General features: G+C 38.8%; 1 protein-coding gene across 10 annotated transcripts in view; it reads right to left on the bottom strand.

The window, feature by feature from the left end:
- Positions 1 to 21,267, bottom strand: part of ZC3H13 (zinc finger CCCH-type containing 13) — a 57,973-nt gene that overhangs the window by 34,042 nt on the left and 2,664 nt on the right. For 2 of the 10 annotated variants that reach the window (XM_034758471.1, XM_034758469.1), the window contains exons 2-4: positions 14,818 to 14,943; positions 14,275 to 14,384; positions 7,587 to 7,698 (exon numbers count right to left, since the gene is read on the bottom strand). The exons of 1 other annotated variant lie outside the window; for it this stretch is intronic. In XM_034758471.1, coding sequence (XP_034614362.1) covers positions 7,587 to 7,698; positions 14,275 to 14,384; positions 14,818 to 14,934 — 339 coding nt within the window. In that variant the 5' untranslated portion in view covers positions 14,935 to 14,943. Of the gene's footprint in view, positions 1 to 5,157; positions 5,185 to 7,586; positions 7,699 to 14,274; positions 14,385 to 14,817; positions 14,944 to 21,267 lie in introns of those variants that run through there. 7 more of the 10 variants (XM_034758468.1, XM_034758465.1, XM_034758470.1 and 4 more) reach the window with 6 other exon arrangements.

Raw genomic sequence — 21,267 nt, forward strand, 5'->3', positions numbered from 1 at the left:
TATTCGTGGTTGGATATCTCAAAAAGGCTGGGCCACATCCTCAGCTGGTGCAAATCACAAACCTTCATAGACATAAGTGGTACTACACCCCGTTCACCCCTGCTGAGCATCTGACAATAACTTCTCCAGCTTTCAAAGGAAAATTGCACCTGGTCTAAGGCCAAGTATGGAACATTTCAGCCAAAATACACATTTCTGAAAAAGAGAGCCCTATTATAGAAATCTCTTAGCTGTGCAATTCTATGAACGAACATCATTTACAGCCTTTTTTCCTTAGAGATTCTTCATTTTCCTAGGTTCTTTTCCATCCAGTCTGCAAACACCCTTTCACAATGTTGGCCGCTTACATTCACCATTAATTACTTGCTATTTAATTAAGCAACAACATTAATGGAATGTGACATTGATGCTTCAGTAAAAATCTGACAGTGGATGTTACTAGCAATTTGAAGTTTGCACATATACTGGCAGATCCTCCACACATTGACTCCAATACAGCCCTACCTTCTCAAAGCCTATATACAAAGTAACTTGTCAACATAGCAGGTGCACTTATATGAGCTAGAAGGCCTGAAGACCAACACAACTTGTTAATACGACAGAACATTTTATCCTCCAAAAATTAAAAACTGTATGCGATATACCTTGCCTAAATCTCTAATTCATGTATTGCTGGAGCCCAAATTGCATTGTTGCTATTATTGCAAATTTACAACCAAGTCTAAGCCTCAAAAACAGGTTGCTTGCAGTCTTTCCTCTAAATAACAAAATACAGAATGGTAGTTGTGATGGGACAATCTGCCTTCCATAATACAATGGGGAACAAGAACATTTGTGAAAGCAGTTCCTCCTTTAATTACTGATAAATACAGTGAAAACAGCTAGACAATCAGTTATGTAAGCTAATTTATTATTATTCTAGTTTAAGAAACATACAATACACCTGTAGTTATGCTAAACAACTTCATCTTTTCAGTTGCCAAAAAGAGATCAGAGCTTAGTAAGCACAGCCCGAAGAAGTGAGCTGTAGCCCACGAAAGCTTATGCTCAAATAAATTTGTTAGTCTCTAAGGTGCCACAAGTACTCCTGTTCTTTTCACTCAATTTATACATTCCTGTTGTTGAATATATGTATTTTTCTAGAGGATAAAATTAAAAAATCCAAGTTATTAATTCCCTAATATGTCCTGGATACCTACTACTTCCATGAAACTTAAAACAAATTCAGTGGTAAGTCTTGTACTTACTCGTTTTAGTTTTTTATTGCACTCAAAAAAACATTGTTTTTGTTCCATCGAAGTATGCACCAGACTTGCTGAGAAACCCCATAACCTTACTAATGTTGTCCTTATCCTCCTTTCTTCAACCTTCCCTAAAGGGATCGTACACTCCTCATTATTTGGGAGACACCTCTGGGCAAAGATTATGCCTTACCTGTATTTGGAAGGATTTAATACACTTTTGGGTGCACTGTAAAATAGTCAAGCCTTTCTGCAGATTGTGAAAAAGGAAGTACTTACTCAGAAAACTGAGAAAGAATAGTGTCTTTCACAGTACTTTAAAATATTTATCTTCTGTAACAACTTTATTAATGGAACCGTGGTATAAGCATAGACAATAATTTAGTAGCCCCCTCTCTATTTGGCTTCAGAGGCACAATGGGATCATTCATTATAAAATGTAGCTATTGAAAAAAAAATCTGTTCCGTAGGCGTATGTTTACAAATGAAGGGCCTAATGCTGAAATTAAAGGGATCTGGTACGTAGAATAATACCAGATCTTAAGGGACCAATTCTGTGAGATGCAGAGTACACTTAGCTCCTAGTTAAATCAGAGTTGTAGGAACTCTGCCCCTCAAAAAAGGTGTGCAGCACCTCAAAATTGGACTCTTATGGCCTGATCCATACCTAGGGCAATTTCCTATTAAAGTCAATGAAGTTTGCCTGGGTAAGGACTAGAGCAGTGGTTTTCAAACTGCGGGTCGCGACCCACTACAGGGTCACGGAATGTAAAGGCACTGGGTCGCGGTGGCTCTGGTCAGCACCACCAACCGGGCCATTAAAAGTCCCATTGGCGGTGCTGCCTGGCTAAGGTAGGCTAGTCCCTACCTGTTCTGACACCGTGCTGCACCCCAAAAGCGGCCAGCAACAGGTCCGGCTCCTAGGCAGGAGGGCCACGGGGCTCCACACACTGCCCACACTCTGAGCACTGGCCGCGGTGCCTGCAGGTGAGAGCTGCGAGGAGCCGCTTGCACGCATCCGCCTAGGAACCGAACCTGCTGCTGACCGCTTCCAGAACGCAGCATGGTCTGCGGTGCCAGGACAGGCAGGAAGTCTGCCTTAGCACCCTCACTGTGCCACTGACCAGGAGCCGCCACAGGTAAGCCTGCGCCCCAATCCCCTGTGCCCCAATCCCCTACCCCAGCCCTAAGCCCCCCCAATGCAGAACCCCCTCCTGCACCCCAAAGCCCTCATCCCTGGTCCCAGCCCAGAGCCTGCACCCCCAGCCCAGAGCCCTGATCCCCTCCCTGACCCCAACCCCCTGCCCCAGCCCAGAGCCCCCTCCCACATCCTGAACCCCTCATTCCTGGCCCCACCCCGCACCCCAACCTTCTTCCCCAGCCTTGAACTCCTCCTACACTCCAAACCCCTCATCCCCAGCTCCACTGGGTCATGGGCATCAACAGTTTTCTTCAACTGGGTCGCCAGAAAAAAAGTTTGAAAACCACTGGACTAGAAGACACAGCCATAAACCAGCAAAACAGATGTCAAGCCAAGAAGTTTCATCACCTTACTAATGTTAATTGAGACAAAGTTCATGGTTCTCCTGTATCCCGCAATTCATTTATACAAAACATCTTATGCTTACCTGGTGTAGTAATAACCTATCAGTACATTGCATGCAACAGTAGTATAAACTGCAACACGTACACAGATTCTAAACCACAGAAGGTTTGGAGTTTAGTACAATTAAGCGTCTACTGACTGTAGCTAGAATCTTTTGGACAAGCACAATACTATTTAGCTTTCATAACATATGTTACACTTCAAAGCACTGAACAAACACTGATTAATCTCCAAAGCTCCCCAGTGAGGTAGGAAGGTACTGACTCCACTTTAGAGAAGATAATGGAAGACAAAGTTAATGACTTTCCCTAGGTCAGCAAATCAGTGGTAAAACTGGGATTAGAACTCAGGTGTTTTTGTTCTGAGGCCCTTGTTTGCTGCATTATTAGACTCCAATGGTCTCTCTCATTCACATGGTCAGTAATTCCATTCCAGTCACAAATGTGTTACTGCATGCTGGTATCTGTTCTCATGTCAAACATTCAGATACCACAGTGATAGACAGAGTATAAGCACATGGATTAAAACATACATACGCCTTACATTCCTCCCAATAATCTTGCCTAACTGCATGCTTTAAGACCTTTTCTCCCTCTCACCTTCATCTTGCCTCTACTCTCGGAACTGCCTCCCACTACAATAACTCCTCACTTAACGCTGTAGTTATGTTCCTGAAAAATGCAACTTTAAGCAAAACGATGTTAAGCAAATCCAATTTCCCCATAAGAATTAATGTAAATGAGGGGGTTAGGTTCCAGGGAATTTTTTTTCACCAGACAAAAGACACACACACACGCGCGCACACACACACACACACACACACACACAGTATAAGTTTTAAACAAACAATTTAATACTGGTACACAGTGATGATGATTGTGAAGCTTGGTTGAGGTGGAGGAGTCAGAGGGTGGGATATTTCCCAGGAAATGCCTTACTGTGAAATGATGAACTAGCAATTAGCTGAGCCCTCAAGGATTAACTCTCACACTCTACAAGGCAGAAGGAATGGAGGGAGGGGAAACAGCATCCCAGACAGAGACAGAGACACACACCGCATGTGTGTGTGTGAGAAAGAGATGCGCATTTCCCCGTTAAGTACACTGCCTTGTTAATTAGATCAGCTTGCTGAGACCCAGCTGCTGCCAGCAAGCTCCCTCCATCCTGAGCCCTGTCATGTGTCCCCCTGGCTCTATGGAAGATGGGGTAAGTGGGGTGCAGGAGCAGGGGAGAGGGGGGATCCCTGACATTAGCCCCCCTTTTCTTCCCCTCCTCCCCACACAGCAAGCAGGAGTCTCAGGGAGCAGCTCCAAGGCAGAGGGCAGGTGCAGCACATGGCAGTGGAGCGAGGGACAGCTGCAACTGCTAGCCTGCTGGGCAGCTGCTGCCCAGGGAACTTAGGGGAGCAGGGAGCTGATAGGGGGGCTGCCGGTCCACCCTGGTTCCAAGCCCCCACCAGCTAGTTGCAACGGACTGCTCTTCCTGAAAGCAGTAAACAAAGCAGACGTCTGCCAAATGGGGCATTGCACACTTTAAACGAGCATGTTCCCTAATTGTTAGCCGGGACGACTTTAAGTGAGGAGTTACTGTATGTGCAACCAAACCATCCACACACTCAATAAGTTATTTTGTGAAATTTCCCAGTATCAAGCCCCCAATTAGAATGTGTCTGCTCATAGTCACATTTGAGCTACTCTAAGTATTATGCCTGTCTAAATCAGATTGTAAGCACAGGGATCTTGTCCCATTATTCGTAAAACATTTTGCATACACTTACATACAAAATAATTCCATACAAATATCTAGGAACATAGGATAGCCATATTAGAGAAGAGCAGTTGTCCTCATAGAACAGTATACTCTCTCTGAAAGTGGCCAGGAAATAGATATGTCCAAGGAAGATGCAAGAATCCCCAGAATGGATAATTATGGAATATCCAGTCCATATGAGAAGTTTCTTCCTAATTTCAGGCAGTTATTGGTTAGCTGAAGCATGAGGATTTATATCCCTTCTAAAAAAAAAGGTTTTTTTCCTGTCTAATGCAACTGTCTAGTCCTTTTATGAAACATACTAAGTTCTTGGACTGTGCCTTATGGCAATGAGTTCCCCAGGTTAGTTACGTGCACTGTAAGACATTTCCTTATTTTTACATTTGTTGTCTTTTAGTTTCATTGGAATACTCCATGTTCTTCTAGTATGAGAAAGTGTAAACAGGAGTGCCTAATTTATGTTCTATTTACCGTTCATTATCATATACCTCTATCACGTCCCCGCTTATTTGGCTCCTCTCCGAACAGTGCCATTCTCACCTCATTGTTCATCTTCCAGACATCATCGTCTTCTATTATATCTTCTTTCAGATGGGGTGACCAGAATAAAACAGTGTTTCAAATGAGAGTGGACTATTAATTTACATCATGGCATATTTTAAGAATTATTTTCTATTCCATTACTTATACACCTTAACATTTGTTTGCTGTTTTGACTGCTACTGCACATTGAACCGATGTTTTCATTGAGCTATCCACAATAATCCCAGGTCTTTTTCCTGAGTGGTTACAATTACTTTAAAACCCAGTAATGTGAATGAGTGCTTTAAGTTACTCCCTTTAATGTGCATTACCTTGCATTTGTTAACACTGAATTACATCTGCCATTGTACTGACCTAAAACTGCTTCCTTTTTAGGTCCCTGTGAAATTCCTCATAATTGTCCCTAATTTTGACTAACGTAATTTTTTTTTTTATCTTCTGCAAACTGTCTTCTTACTGTTCAACCCCTTCTCCAGAATCTCTTTGGAGCACCCCATTGTGGAAAACTGACCATTTCTTTCTGTCATCTGTCTCTTGGCCAGTTTCTAATCACACCTTGACTGTTTAGTTCTTTCAGAAAGCTTTTGTTTCAAGAGAGACTACTCAAGTCCAATTTATGTCAATCAGTTCTCCTTTAGCCACTATTTTGTGGACAAATTTCAATTCTAGTAGAATATAGAAGCACAATTTTAATTTACAAGAGCTGTGCTCATTTTCCCTATCATATCATGTCCAAAGTCTTTCGTAACTAATTATTTCAAAATAAAAAGTTTACTTGTTTTTGATTCTCACCTTCACCTCTAGAGCTTTAGGGGGAAAGCAAGGAAAAAAAAAAAGATCCAATTGTGCGACCATCCAGTCCTTTGGAATAGTAGCTATTATAAGAAGACTGTATATTTTCGTTAACAACTCAAGTCACTTCATTCTTCCTTGAGAACTCTTGGTTGTTTACTGACTGTCTTGGTGACCCACTGACATTTAACAATTTGTTCCCGGACCACCTCGACAACTCATTCTGTGACTTTGCCTCATCTTTAATACCTGAAGAAAGTACGTCGGGAGCAGCTATCTCCCCAACATCGCCTGTGATGAAGACTGATGCAAAGGAATAGTTTTGCTTCTCTGCAAAGTCTTTATCTTCCTTAATTGCTCCCTTTACTCACTGGTAGTTCAGCAGACCCACAACTTCTCTTGCAAGATTCCTGCTTTTGATATACTTAAAAGATTAGCTTGGGTTTTTTGTGTGTCTCTCTTCGGTCACTACAGGAATAGCAGGAATAGAACATTATGGCTGCCTAGTTAAGTGCTAAAAAAATGTGCACGTTAAGGTTGCACACAGCAACTAAATCATAATACCTTTTTTATTCATGGGAAAAATACACTTTTCCCACTCTCCTTGTACTCAAGAACTAAACCATTTTTTCTCAAACTTAAATAAAATCACCTTAGTGTAGAGAGTTGACAGCACTGAAAATTTCAGCAAGTTATCAGCAACTGAAAATGAGGTTAGAATGGAAACCATTATGTAACTTTAGTGACAGCAGTTCCTGCTGATTCCTTTACATAGCAGTCTTTCAAATTTCCACTTACATACAGCAAGTTGCAACAGACCCAGAAGAGAAACAATGCCAATAATGCTCGCAGAATTAAAAACATTCCTTTAAAAGCAAAAAGGTTTTAGCCCTTACGGTGGTGAAAAAATTGTAAATACTTAAAAGAGTAAATCAATGTTGCAGCTGTTGTCCAATTGCAGAGGAGCGCTATCAACTTTGTCTCTCTTCATTAGCAATGTCAGTGGAGAAGGTGAAATAGACTTCGCTGAGAAAAAAAAATTGATTGGAGGGGGTGGGATGGCAGAGAACAAGAATTGGTGAATTTGTTGCAGAGATAAAAACTGATGAAAGGGTGAATGATGGGAGAATGGAGGGGAATGAAAACATGGAGTAGTGATTACATGGGCTTATGAAGGGGGTGTTTTCTAATAAGCAAGATGGAGTTGGGGGTGAGTAACAAGTAAATGATGTGTTATAATGCCAATAAGGGTAGGTGCTTTATACATGTCAGTGTTTAAAGTAAAAATGAGCTAGTAGGTGTTTGCTTGGGCTGGTACATTTTATTGACAATTTCAAAAGGTTCCGCTATATTGTTAAAAAACTGCCAGTTTCACTCCAGAGGTAGCTGAATGTCAAAATTTTATAATACGCATTTCAGCTTGTGGATTTTGTAAAGAATTCAGGTAACTTTCAAGACAAAAAGTACTATACAGATGCAAGATAATATTAAATACTGTAAAGCAACTAAATATGAAATTAAATATTTTATAACACATTATTTAATATTAAACAATTCACAATGACCATATTTCTAGGACACACTAACCTACTGCTACTGAGGGAGGCTGGATATTCCATGCACTCCATTCTTACCCTAACGGGAGAGGACGATTCCTCTGTATTTCGTTTCTGTGGCTCAGCCTCCACGTCTTGACGCTTGTTCTTCATTCTCTCCCGAAGATCCCCAGTGGGCCTTTCTGGTGACCTGTATAAGGCAGAAACAGATACGATGTAGCTGCTTCCTTTTAAGGAAAAGGACACTCAATTTCCTTTACTGATTTTGTAACTAATTTTTATAGAAAAATCTGTTGACAAAATTTGATTTAAGTAATTCAGCCATGATGCCTAAGTTCCCCACCCAGCAAAAGTGAGGAAAACTAATGAAATCTTAATGGGTTTGGTGTGACTAAACAGCTTTTGGAAATTAAGATCATGTACCAGCTTCCTAGCAGTCAAGAAAGACTGAACTTCAGGAACGGGTTGTTTTCTCACTGGAAGCAAAATGACTTAGCACAATATTGTATTACTAGTCCAATTAAACTGACATATGCAGGGCAGAGTGCAGCTTGTAACTCAGATGTAGCATCACTTTCACAACTGTATTCAAAATCCCAGCCAGGCTGACTAGGTCTGCCTTTCCTCAACTATTGTCTAGCTCTAGTTATCGCACTCATGACCCATTAAACCCTTCCAGTTATCTCTGGCCCTGTATATATTCAAAGATGCACTAGATTTAAAAGAAAAATCATACCTTTATTTAAACCAAGTGCAAAATCTTCTGTGAACACATTATGAGCCTCCACACAGGGCTCTGCACTGGTTTAACTAAATCTTTGTTTAAACAGATTTAAAGTTAAACCAGTGCAACTCTGAACATAGATAAGGCCTTTGAGCAGACATCATTCAAAATTGCCACTCACCCATAGCCTTAGCCATTTTGCAAAAAAGCAATAAAAAAAAAAAAAAAAAAAAAAAAAGGAAGCCTACCTGAATTCAGGTTCCAACGACCTGCATCCTAAGGCCAGGACTACTTGCAATTTTTGTCCTGGTATAACTATCCTGATCAGGTGTATGATTTTTTTTTTTTAAACTGAAATAGTTATAGCAGTACAACACCCCTAGTTCGAATGCAGTTATGGTAATGAGGTGCCTTATGCCAGTATAGCTTATTTCTCCTCTTAGGGAATACCTTGTATCGATATAAGGCACAGCCTTTCAAGTTAAAAGCCATCTATTGTTCTCACCAGATAAACCTAGCTGAATACTGCACTGTGTGTATCTGCAATGGCTCTTAATTCCTACTGCAGATTCTCATCTCAGATAATTCTATAACATTATTAGCTTTATATCTTTACCAGCTTAGTTATAGTCACACTGAAAGATACTGATGAACTACTAGCTCCAGGAAGCCTGTCTGATATTTGAAATAATGAAACTTCCATTTGTTTCAGGACAACAGTTTTCAACTGGTGGTCCGCAGACCCCTCGGAGCCCACAGACTATGTCTAAGGGGTCTGCAAAAGGTGACTATGAAAATAAAGTTTCAGATCCCAGAAAAGGTATTCCATTTTTCTCATTAATCAAAACTATATGACTAACCCCACCTACAGGTCAAAACCCAGAAATGTTATTGTTACCATAGAAGCCCATAGGTTAGCATCCTTTCTCACGCTGCATCAAATGCCAGGCCAAGCACATGCAACATTTATAGTTGATTTCTGTTCAGTCAGTTTTCAGTCTAAGGTAGGGGACCACAGGTTGAATTTCCGAACAGGTCTACACCTCCATTTGAAATTTTTTAGGGCTCCACAAATGAAAAAGGGGTTGAAAACCACTGTTCAGGGCATTTGTTTTTTTCCTAGAGGGATTTGTGTTGTCATTAGGAATGATAGATTTCTATATTTTTTGTTGGGTTGTTTCCCCATTATAGAATAGGCCTATTTCCTGTACATGCAGCTATTTAAGAAAAAAAATAAAATTTGCTTCTATTTTTAAAAATTGCTTGTTTGAAGCCTTGTTATTTATGTTTCAATTTCCTCTTCTGCAATATTTCCATCATTAAAATGTTAAACATGGCCATAAGGTAATCTTAAAGAGATCCAATAAAAAGGACAGTGACTCCTATTTATCCTCCTCCTGCTTTTAAATATATTTAACGTGCAGCAAAATTGTACACACACGTCATTTTCAAGTCAGAGGAAAGGTTCAACCGTAACAGGGGGTTTTCAATCTGCTCTTTCCCAGCAGTACTAATCAACAAAATACCCTGCACATAAATATAATTAAAAGTCACCTTCCTAGCATGCATACTTGCACCATATTTTAAATTTATAGTTTTAAGTAAATTATTGCTCATTTTTAAAAGTAAGTTTTAATCCTCTAAAAAACATTCCTTTGAGCTGTATCAATATTTTTTCAAAGATGCTGAATATGCTACTTGTTCCCTCCACAAACAGCTTTCAGCATTACAAAAAGGGGTATTTCTTTAATGTTCTTTGTGTCTATTTTATTTAAAAATCAGTTCCATCAAAAATCCCAAACTTGCTACATGAAGGAGCAGGACTTGTGGAATTGACCAAATTTCATTTACATGGCAGAGAGATTACATATATAATCTAAAGATGACATATTTTGCCCCAACGCCACTGGTTGAAGCATTGTTCTCATAATACCCTCTGTGGACAAATCAGAGAAGCAACAGAACCTAGTGAGAATGCAACTCATGTACCTGCCAACAGAAAGAATCTGATGCTACTAGAATGCATAAGGCTTTCTCCTTAAGTTTCAGGATAAATGGAGAAACCCACCAAACCCACCACTCTCAATACACATTTCTAAGTTGGAAAAAGCTGGAAACCAACAACAGCTCAATTTATTTAGGCATTATTCAAAACTACTTTAAGATGAGGAAGGCCATCAGGAAATTAGAAGCAGAAAAAAGCCTTGTGAGGCTGTCATCTTTTATTGCTTTGGGAGATAAACACGGAGGTGAAATAAAGGTGAACCCTTTCCTCCTGCAAATAATAAAACAACATAAAGACAGTAGAAATAAGTAATTTGGTGAAACTAAGTTAATAGGTTTACTCCTTAGCAGGTGGTTGCTTAGGAGGCATTGGCTGGTTTGGGTACTTTGGTTTAGGGCACAGGGGGAAAAAAAAAAAAACCACACACACCCACGAACTGATTGGAATTTTCTAGTAAATTTTCTGCAGCTGTTTCATCTGGTGCACCGGAAGTTGTTTCTTTTAAATAATGTTTGCTCCTTTAAAAGGTCTTAAGTTTTCTATATAGTACACAAGACAGAAATTCCTGCATTATAAACACTAAATGTAAGGTTTTAGTTCCACAGGTGATTCCAATTAAGTGTGCATGTTATAGTATACAAAGGACTCTACAGCTGTCTCCAGTAACAATTTTAAACAGAAATTCCTAACAAAATACCCTTCAGTAAGCCTGTATTTTCTCCAGGGACTTTTACATAAGATACACAGATGGTCCATATTTTAACTGTGTCTACACTAGAGAATTTCACCATATCAAGGTTTCATGTTGCAGCTAAGCACTTTTAGCACCATTACTTCCTGCAGCAGTTCAACATGTTCATACTACACAAACCAAGCTGCATAAACCAGTGCATGTGTCCACTCGCAACAGTCCTTCCAATTGTTTTGGGCACCATTGTGGCACCTATCCAATAATGCAAGCAGTTTGATTTTATATATAAACTACACACAGACATCCATAATGTACATTTATACATAGTGTATATTCTATGTGCACATACTATGCTTGAGTGGTCGCGAGACCGTAATTAAGATTGTGTCAGTTTTCAGTTCATCTCTCTCTTATTAGTTGTGCCTCTCAATACATCATACACATATTTGTACCTGTTAACCTTATGCTGTATTTGGTTTCATCAGTGCTTTGTTACAACAATTGTTTCGAGTGGTTTTGTACAGCGTGCATAGTTTGCGATGAGCGTGAGCTGTGCCTTCAAACAATTCTATGACAACAATATTGCAGAAGGCAACCAGATCTCCCTACACCTGCTGATGACGCTATGTGCCTGGATTCCTCTGTAACAATCCAGGATACAGGGGAAAGACATCTCTCTAGGCAAAATAATGAAGTCCAGCCAGTCATCTTGTACCTCATGCCCCACCTCATGAAATGAGCCCTCAAGAAGGTGTACCAGACATCAGGTAGTACATAAGGAGTGCCAAACAACTGACTACTGAGGTACCATTAGCAGGTAAGTAAAGAATTAGGATTCACTTTGGGATTATCGATGTCTCAGAGATAGGGCTCAGCCAGCTGTCTACTGTGATGCCATCCTTGTCCCTCAGTAATGAACATATAGTAATTTATTGGGTTGTTATTAAATTCTTAATTTTCTCAAGAGGAACGCAGTATGTGTGTCGATGTGTCTGTCTGATGATCTATTTTATATTGTGCTTGTCACGAACAGACCAAGACCCATGGGAAGAGAACAGGGAATGTTAAAGTTCAAATAAAGTTTTATGTTAACATTTCTGAAGTTTGAAGAAGCTAAGAAGTGTCTTGTTTTCCTACCGTAGGAGGATGGCCTGAACTGTGAAGTGTGTAATGGTCAGGATAGATATATTAAGTACCACTGTGGCTTCTTTTGGGCAGGCCTGGAATTGCAGGGGCAGGGACAGGTGGCAATGTTTTCTGCTACCAAAGTTGCTTGCAAGACAGTCATGGGACTACGCTGAGAGGATCAGCTGACCCAGTGCAACCATAACATCTGGGCTTCCCAGATACCGTAGCACTGACAATGTCTGAGCTGAAATAGTGCAGACGGAAGCATTTACAAGACTTACTTGGAGACAGTATAACTGTACGGGTTCTTGGAACAGTGTCTGACAGACGTTCCCTGATACAAAATGGTACAGAAGATGACAACATTCCTTAGTGTAGAACAGACTCTTTTATGCCTTGCTAAGACCTATAGAGGAGTTAAAGCAAGCTTCCAAATACTCTGGTCGCTCACTTATCCAAAGTTCACAGTCAGTAAGCAGCAAGCTATACAATTTGACTTTCATATAACTTATAGGAGAAAAAAGTTAATATAAAAAAAGATGTAAACCATTATTCCTGAATACCAGTGATAACTTCATGCCTTCATAAGAAGCAAAAAATTAAAAAAAAAAAAAAAAAAACTGCTAGCCATTAAAAGTAAACAGCTAAAAAAAAGAGTAAGTAAGAAGGGCTATACACTCAATACTCCAAATACTGTAGCAAGGGAAAGTGACATTCAGCACATAAAGGTAAGTTTAGAATCATTTACATGTAAAGCACTTCTCTTCCTTTGCTCTTTGGAGAATTTAGCACATAACATTACAGTAAGTTCCCTTGCATACTGAGAAAAAAGGTTAAAGATAACCTGTATTTTGTATCCCAGTTGCTACAGTTTTATAAGCAATGAAAGTTAAGATGGTTTTAAGATTAAGGCACAGAAATGGGAAACAGCCAGGAATAGAACCATAATATCCATGCCAGACATCCTGTTTGACCTTCAACAAGTCACTTAACTTCTGTGCCTCAGTTTATGCATCTATAAAGTGGGGCTAGTTTCTACCTCAAAGGGGCATTGTGAAGCATTATTAATGTTTGTAACATCTTTGTATGAAAGGTGCTGAAGTGAAAATTATTAAATCATTTTTCCCTTCAGAAAGAATGATACAGACTTACTGAATACAGTTCTGGTTAGGTAGCATGGACTCATGCTACTACACAGTGCACTTTTTGAAAGATAGCACTGGGTATATTATAAGACATTATAAAGTGCATTGATTTTACTTAACAACATAGGCACATTTTTTCAATCTCTGCTGGACATTTGTCTGTAGAGGTAGTCATGAAACCACATTTTCCTATCCTAGCACAGTGGTTCTCAACCAGGGGTACATCAACTCATCTAGATATTTGCTTAGTTTTACAACAGGCTACATAAAAAGCACTAGTGAAGTCAGTACAAACTAAAATTTCATACAGATGACTTGTTTATATTGCTCTCATACACTATACACTGAAATGTAAGTACGAGACTTACATTCCAATTGATTTATTTTATATATAATTATATGGTAAAAATAAATAAGCAAACAATTTTTCAGTAATAGTGGGCTGTGACACTTTCGTATTTTTTTGTCTGATTTTGTAAGCTAAGTAGTTTTTGAATGAGGTGAAACTTGGGAGGTATGCGAGACAAATTAGATCCTGAAAGAGGCACAGTAGTCTGGAAAGGTTGAGAGCCACTGTCCTAGCATGTTTCTTCACAACCGGAGAAAAAGAATAGCGACCTCACACACCAACAAAAATACTGTTACTGGTGAAGGCAAAGGGATATGGGCTGTGATTTTGAGAGTATTGCCTTAAACAGTTGCAAAACAGCATTTTAGTAGAGGATAGAGAGGCAGACAGAAGTTGCAGTGACACACTACACAAAAATCCATTTATTAAAGTACTTGCATGTCCGATTTCAAGGCAGGTTAAAACACTATTGTGCAAAAGAAGTTAATCTGCATCCAGAGCACTTTATTAATTCTTTTTTAAAGTTACACACACAAGAAAATCCAGGGAAAACCCACTGCATCTTGCCAAGTTATTTGTTTTCAGCAGCTTCACAATCCAATAAGGTTATTGATAAAACATACCATTAGGCACACCACAGCATTTAAAATTTTTACAGAAGACATACTTGAAAAAGTTATTTTCCTACAGCATGTGAACAATTCAAAGTGAGTTCTTGATTTACCTTCTATAACTGCTGCTATAGCCTTTACCTCGTGGTGAAGGGCCATGTACGAATCTACATGTGTTCCCATAGAGGCAGTTGCCAGTCTTCAGCCAGTTACGGCACTGTGTCTAAGAGACAGACATTACTAGGTGAATTTCACACTCATTTCTGGAAATACCATTGGTGTGAGTGTGGCAGAACAAACAAATGAGTCCACATTTACTCCCATTTATCTGAGATTTCCATCCACCAGTAATTTACTTCATTAAAAACCAACAATGAGCATTAAGTCTGCCAGATAAAAAATTTAGGTTTATAAAAATATTAGTAAATGTACATTGTTACCGCTCCTCACTAGAAGCTGGAACACCACAAGTAATTTGAAAATCTAAAGATTAATATCTTGAACATCTATGTGTGAATGTGTTCTCTTTACCTTTACTAACATCACTAATGACTGAATATTCAGTCAGTACTCATGAACAACTCTACCCACTACTTATGTCCTGGAAGAGAAGATGCTGGGGTGGGAAGGAAGAGAAGAACACTTTTACAACTCACCTCTGCAGTACTTCCAGTGCTGGGTCCAAGCCTTTCAAACACACTGGGTCTTCGGGATGTGCTATCGGATATGGTCTTGGTATTTTCCACTGTGACCTTCCTTCTAATTTTTGACATTTTGTACTACTTCAACCAAAAAAAAAAGCAAAACTGTAAAATCCTTTAGTTTGGAGCTATTGTCACTGAATTCACAAGTAAAAAGAATATATTATGCTATAAATTACAGGACAGGTGACGAATAAAGGAATAGGAGAATCATAAATAAATGGAATGTACCTGACTAAAAAGATGCCTTTGAGTACTAATAAAATTGGTATAAACTAGTCAACTGAACATCAACAATGAAAGTTTTTAATTTTATTTTATGGACCTGCTTTGGATTCCCCAACATCCCCCTTTGGGAGAACATCAGATGCTGTTCTGCTCATTCAGGCAGCAAACATACAGAACAGCTGCTTTCTTTGGGCACATGTGTTTGGCCATTACCTCAGTGATTTCAAGTGTAAAGTTTCAGAGTAACAGCCGTGTTAGTCTGTATCCGCAAAAAGAAGAACAGGAGTACTTGTGGCACCTTAGAGACTAACAAATTTATTAGAGCATAAGCTTTCGTGGACTACAGCCCACTTCTTCGGATGCATATAGAATGGAACATATAATGAGGAGATATATATACACACATACAGAGAGCATAAACAGGTGGGAGTTGTCTTACCAACTCTGAGAGGCTAAGGTGCCACAAGTACTCCTGTTCTTCTTTTTTCAAGTGTAAAGAGCACTTTGAATGGTATTTAACCACTCTTTCCAGAGATGGGGTTTGACTGGTAAAGAGGGCTCAGAGTTTGGCAACGTACTTTTCTAAGGAACTCCCATTGCTCCCCTCACTGTTTATGAGAACTTATTGGCAGTCATCCCCTCCTCTCCCCTCCCCTACTTAAACCAGCATGCACAATAAGCATGACTAGTAATTGTATGGCTGTTTGCAACTGCTATGCTTTAAAGAAAGAATGCTGATGTACTTCTGAAATCCTTCTGATCACTAAAAGAACTGAATAAATTTTGCAAACAGATACACCTTATGCTTGACAAATCTTCCTAGCCATAATCTGTCTTACCTGGGAGCAAGGAGGGAAGCTATAAGGGGAGAGGAGGATATGAGGCAGGAGAAACAGGCTACAAAGAAAGGAGAACTGAGTCCAAAAAGATTCTCCATTTGTTTAAGCGACATCAATTTATACAGAAAAAATCAGCTTGGGCAAACCAGTTTGTGCAAAAACAATCCACAACCAGTTAAGAAAAATGCATTACATAAGGAAAAAATGCCACTGATGTAACCTACATTTTAGATCTGGCACCTTTGACAATGTCTTTTGATTTCTTCACTACACTGAGACTTTGTTATCTGAATGTTGGCTCTTTCCCTGAGCTTTGACTTCAGCACAATGTTCTCTCTGTAGAAAACTATACACTGAAGTCCTTAAGCTCTTTAACTCTTCTATAAACTACAGGAGATACTTAGGGCTCTGCAAGAGGCTTTCCCAGTCCCCTGACTATTTATTCAAATCTTTGTTTGGGACATAACATTCTTTCAGATAATCAATGTTCACATTACCACGTTTTTATTATATGTGCAACGTTGCTACATGCTGTGAGAGAAGTTAATTGTAGGATGTACCAGAGATTAGAAACAATGGTTAACATTTATTAATGATCTGAAGTGTGAAGTAAGACAGCAAAATAGTAAATCTTGCCAGTAACAAGAAGTTATTTAGGTTAGTAAAAACTGTGGAGAATATTGAGGAACTCCAGAAAGTTCTATTGAAGCTAGAAGACTGAGCAATATAACAGCAAATGAAATGTAAATAAATGCAATGTAATGCACAACGGGATAAATTATTTCAATTTGTATATAGACGATGAGTTCAAATTAGCCCAGTCTTCTGAGAAAAATAATTAGGAGTCATTGTGGATAGCTCAATGTGCAGCAATGGTTAAAAAGTCTAAAGATAAACTGTCCAAGTTAGAGAGTAAAACATCAAGTCTAGACTAGCCCAGCTCCCTTCCAGTTCAAGGTTGTTCCCTACAGTTTATCCAGGTTTTGTTCACTCTAATTTAAGGTACCATGCAATTAGATCCTTGGATTGGGGGGGCAAGAGAATACAGAATATATTAAAAAGGCATTGTATATATTAACAGTAAGACCACACATCAAATACTGCATTCACTTTCACAGGCTTAAAAGAGACATCTGAAACAGAAAAGTTTAGAACAGTACTAAAGACGGCATGGGAAGGGGAGAGGGTGAACACATGAAAGGTGAGTAAAATATATAATGATATATGGAATAGGAACACACTGATAAGGAGTTCCCATTCATCTTGCCTTATAACAAGAATGCCCCTTTATTTTCAAAAAAACAAAGGCAACAAACAGAACTGGTTATTTTTAATTTACTCTTCACTCAACAACTAGTAGACTTTTGGAATTCACTACCACAGAAAAGTTAAGACGATTGTCAATTTTAAAAGGATAGATCTTTTATAGTATTGTGATAAGAATACTGTGCTTATGAGTAACCTTCACAAAAAATTACACTTTGGACTGTAATTTCTTCATACTCTTTTGAACCAAAAAGAATTTTTAGTTAAATTCCATTCAGCCATTTGAGTTTTCTGAACATGGAAAAAGTGTTTTCACACTTCAAGTTTTTTTTTTTTTTAAATGGAGTTTTGTATGCATGTGTTCAGATAATGTAAGATTGATTCCATTTTTAAATTTTGGCACATATCCAGCTGTCAATGAGAATCATGTACTTTGCTAACTGAAAAAAAAAATTGGTGAGACAAAACATTCCAAGCGAAAACAGCATGCTATGAGCGCACAGCATGTTGCTTTCAAGGACCATCAAAGTGCACATAAGAGTCTCAATCCCCTGTAAACAGATCTGAATGGTCAGATCCTTGACCTACAGTAAAGGCCCACTGACTTCCATGGGGATCCATGCATTTGGAGCCAGTTGCAGGATCAGGGCCCAGGCATGCTTATCTAGACAGAGACAAGTATATCTGAGAACTAAATACACTGGAACACACATTTATGAAATTAAGCAGAATGCATTTATTTGAATGCACAATCACTATTTTTTTTATTCTTCAGCAACCACGGAAATTAAAAGCATAAAATACAGTTGATATTTTATATGCAAGTAGTGAAGGAAATTGTTTTTTGACTATGTTGTGGCAAGAGTAGGAACATTCCCTTTGCCTCACTCCATATGCACTCTTGTGTAGGCAGAGGGAGAGAAGGATTCCAAAATTTTAAGGGGGAAGTTTTATTTCTGACTCTCTCGGCCAACAATTTAACAGATAGCCAAGAGCAACTGAAATGTAATGTCCCCATAAAATTCAGCAAATTACTTTAATTCTTCCTAGGTTTCTCTAAGAAGTGCTCTTATTCTTGCTTGACCACAGTCCAAAAAAATCAGTCCTACAATGATCACCAATGCAGTTCAGACTCCTAATCCCATTTGGTCTGCTTCTGTGCCTCCTCTTTCAACTTGTTCAGCAAATGTTAATTGAGCCTCAGTGAGGATAGAGCCGTAAGCGCTCAACAGTTACCAACTCGGTCAATAAATACATTAAATGCACAAAATTGGGAAATATCTTTTTTAAATTAATGTAATTAGAAGGAATAATTGTTAATTCTTTATTTCAGTGACATAACTTAGAAACTAAATACATTTAGGAATATTTAGAAGTTTTCAACTTCCATGACATCTCACCACTATTAATGAATATCACAGAAAAAAAATAATGAAAATGGGACAGGGAAATCAATTTTATAATACTTAATCAATTTACAGGGTTCATTGTATTATTTAAACTGCTTTTTTCCCCACTTACATGTATATAATATCCAAAGGCGGTACTATAAAAAAATAAGAATACACTATCAACACTATTATACCTTATTCTCTTGTAGATATTTCTATACCACTCTGCAGTACAAAAGGTGGCTTATTATTAATGAAGCTTTTTCAAATGCATGACAGATAACATTTAGTGAACAGAATTCATTGTATTACTATATTGCAAATGAATTAACATGTACTCCCCCAATAATGCATCTGTATCCATTTGTTGTCTCTTTCTTATAGGTGGAGCGTAAGCTCTCTGAAGCAAGGACTGTCTTTTTGTTCTGTTTTTTTTGGGGGTCCTGATCCATGACTGTGGCTCCCAGGCCCCACAACAATACAAATAATGATGTTGGGGTAATATTTTCCTTGATACTTCTGTTAATGATAATGTGTAACAGGTGGAATGATTTAAATCAAAGTGATTTAAATCAAAAAGCAAGAAACCGTAATTTAAATAATTGATTTTAATGTTGTTTTGCATTTGTACTTTTTAATTATTTTCCTAAAGAAAGGTTGAGTCTCATTAGCTGGTAACCATTAAAATATGTTGATCTCCAAGTAAATACAGCCTTTACACAAAATTTGGTGCTTCCAGAAGGATACACTTTATCTATGCACACTTATTTAAGCTGTTACAGTAAAAGTTTTGTTATCCAGCATGTTAAAGGCCTGGGGAGTGCTGGTAAGTCAAAAATTCCGGTTAACTAAGAGAGGGAGTTTGGATGCAGGAGGGGGCTCAGGATAGGAGGTTGAGGCATGGTACGGGGCGCCAGATTCAGCCGGTGCTCACCTAGGGCAGCTCCCCGCAAGCAGCGACATGTCCCTGTTGCTGTAGGTTGAGGGGTGGCCAGGCGGCTCTGCACGCTGCCTCTGCCTGCAGGCGCCGCCCCCGCAGCTCCCCTTGGCCGCAGTGCCCGGCCAATGGAAGCTGCGGAGCTTGCTCCCAGGTAAGACCGATTGTGGGGGCAGCGGCAGCAGGGACATGTCACCACTTGCAGGGAGGGGCCCAAGGTGAACACCGCCCAGATCCGCACCCCAAAATTTCCCCCACGCCCCAACTCCCTGCCCCAAGACCCTCCTCCACCCAAACTCCTTCCCAGAGATACAGCCCCACACCCCCTCCCAAAATGCCAGTTTCTAGAGCTTTCAAGCTGGCAAAGTGCCGGATAACATAGTTTTTACTGTATATAGTTTAACTTCCGTTTATTTGGAATCTTATTTTTTACCTTTTATGATGTTAGAAAATGGTGAATAATGCATTTCTTGTTTACTAGATGATTTTTTTTTTAAACTTATGAATTGTGTCAAACTATTTGGATGAAAACAAATTCAATTAAATGTAGAAAGAGCATTCTGATTTTTTTTAATTAGTTTAATAAATTACCTTACAGGTACAAGGTATGTAAGAAAAAAGTTTATCAAAACATGTTTTGCATTTAAAACTGATTTATTAAACAAAGCAAGTATTATCTGTAGTTAGTGAACTGAACTGATTGTTTCTGGTCACCATGTCGTACAAGATAGTCATTGAACTGAACTAGTTGAATAAACTAAAATGAAGAAAACATTCTCTCTACACCTACAGAAGAGACTACTGCTGTCAAAAGCCGGTCTAGTACTTCAACAAACTCTGGTTCTCGGTGCTTAGTCAGTGATTTCCACCAGTTCAGTGGTTTGACTTTCTTCTATAGCAAACATGTACTGCTTAATATTAAATTTATTTTAATAGATTATAATAAATGTAGGCCTTAATAAAAATTGACATAATTTCACATTTAATTTTAAATAGTTTTTTTAAAAAAATAATAAGATGGTATTTAAATAAAAAATTAAATTTCAATAAAAATCTATTTTTTAAATCATTGTTTTTTATTACACTCTTGAAGGAGACTACACCGCAGGAGGGGGGACCGAAGCCTGAGACCACCCAAGCCCCACCACTCAGGGGGCAGGGCAGGGGGCAAAGCCAAAGCCCCACTGCAAAGCCGAAGTGCAAAGGATTCAGCCCCAGGTAGGGGGCCTGTGACCTTAGACCCACCACCCAGGGCTGAAGCGCTTGGGCTTGGGCTTTGGCCCTGGCCCCCAGCAAGTCTAAGCCAGATCTGGCAACCTCATGAAAATGGGGTTGTGACCCACTTTGGGATCCCAACCCACAGTTTGAGAACCGCTGCTATAAATAATGTCCCATTGGAAAATATGTCTTTTTTAAAATTGAAAATGTTAAAAAAAATTAACTGTACACTGATTATGCTACAATATTCTGGAATATAGCAAACTAATGTCATTAAGAGATAAATGACACATTTTGCCACACAGAGTGCTAAAAAAAAGGTTAAATGTTGTATATTAATATTCAGATGGCCAATTTTCAGATGCATAACATACAAAAACTGTAATGTCTACATAAAAGTAAAACCAAATTACCAGTCTTCAAGTTGCAAATGAAAACTTGTGTCTGGCATTTTACAACCCTCTGCTATGAACATGTCTTCTTATTTAAGTTAACTACACCTTTATCATCTTAAATGTATAAACCA

The sequence above is a fragment of the Trachemys scripta genome, chromosome 1 (assembly GCF_013100865.1).
Source record: "Trachemys scripta elegans isolate TJP31775 chromosome 1, CAS_Tse_1.0, whole genome shotgun sequence".
Taxonomy (NCBI): Eukaryota; Metazoa; Chordata; order Testudines; family Emydidae; genus Trachemys; species Trachemys scripta.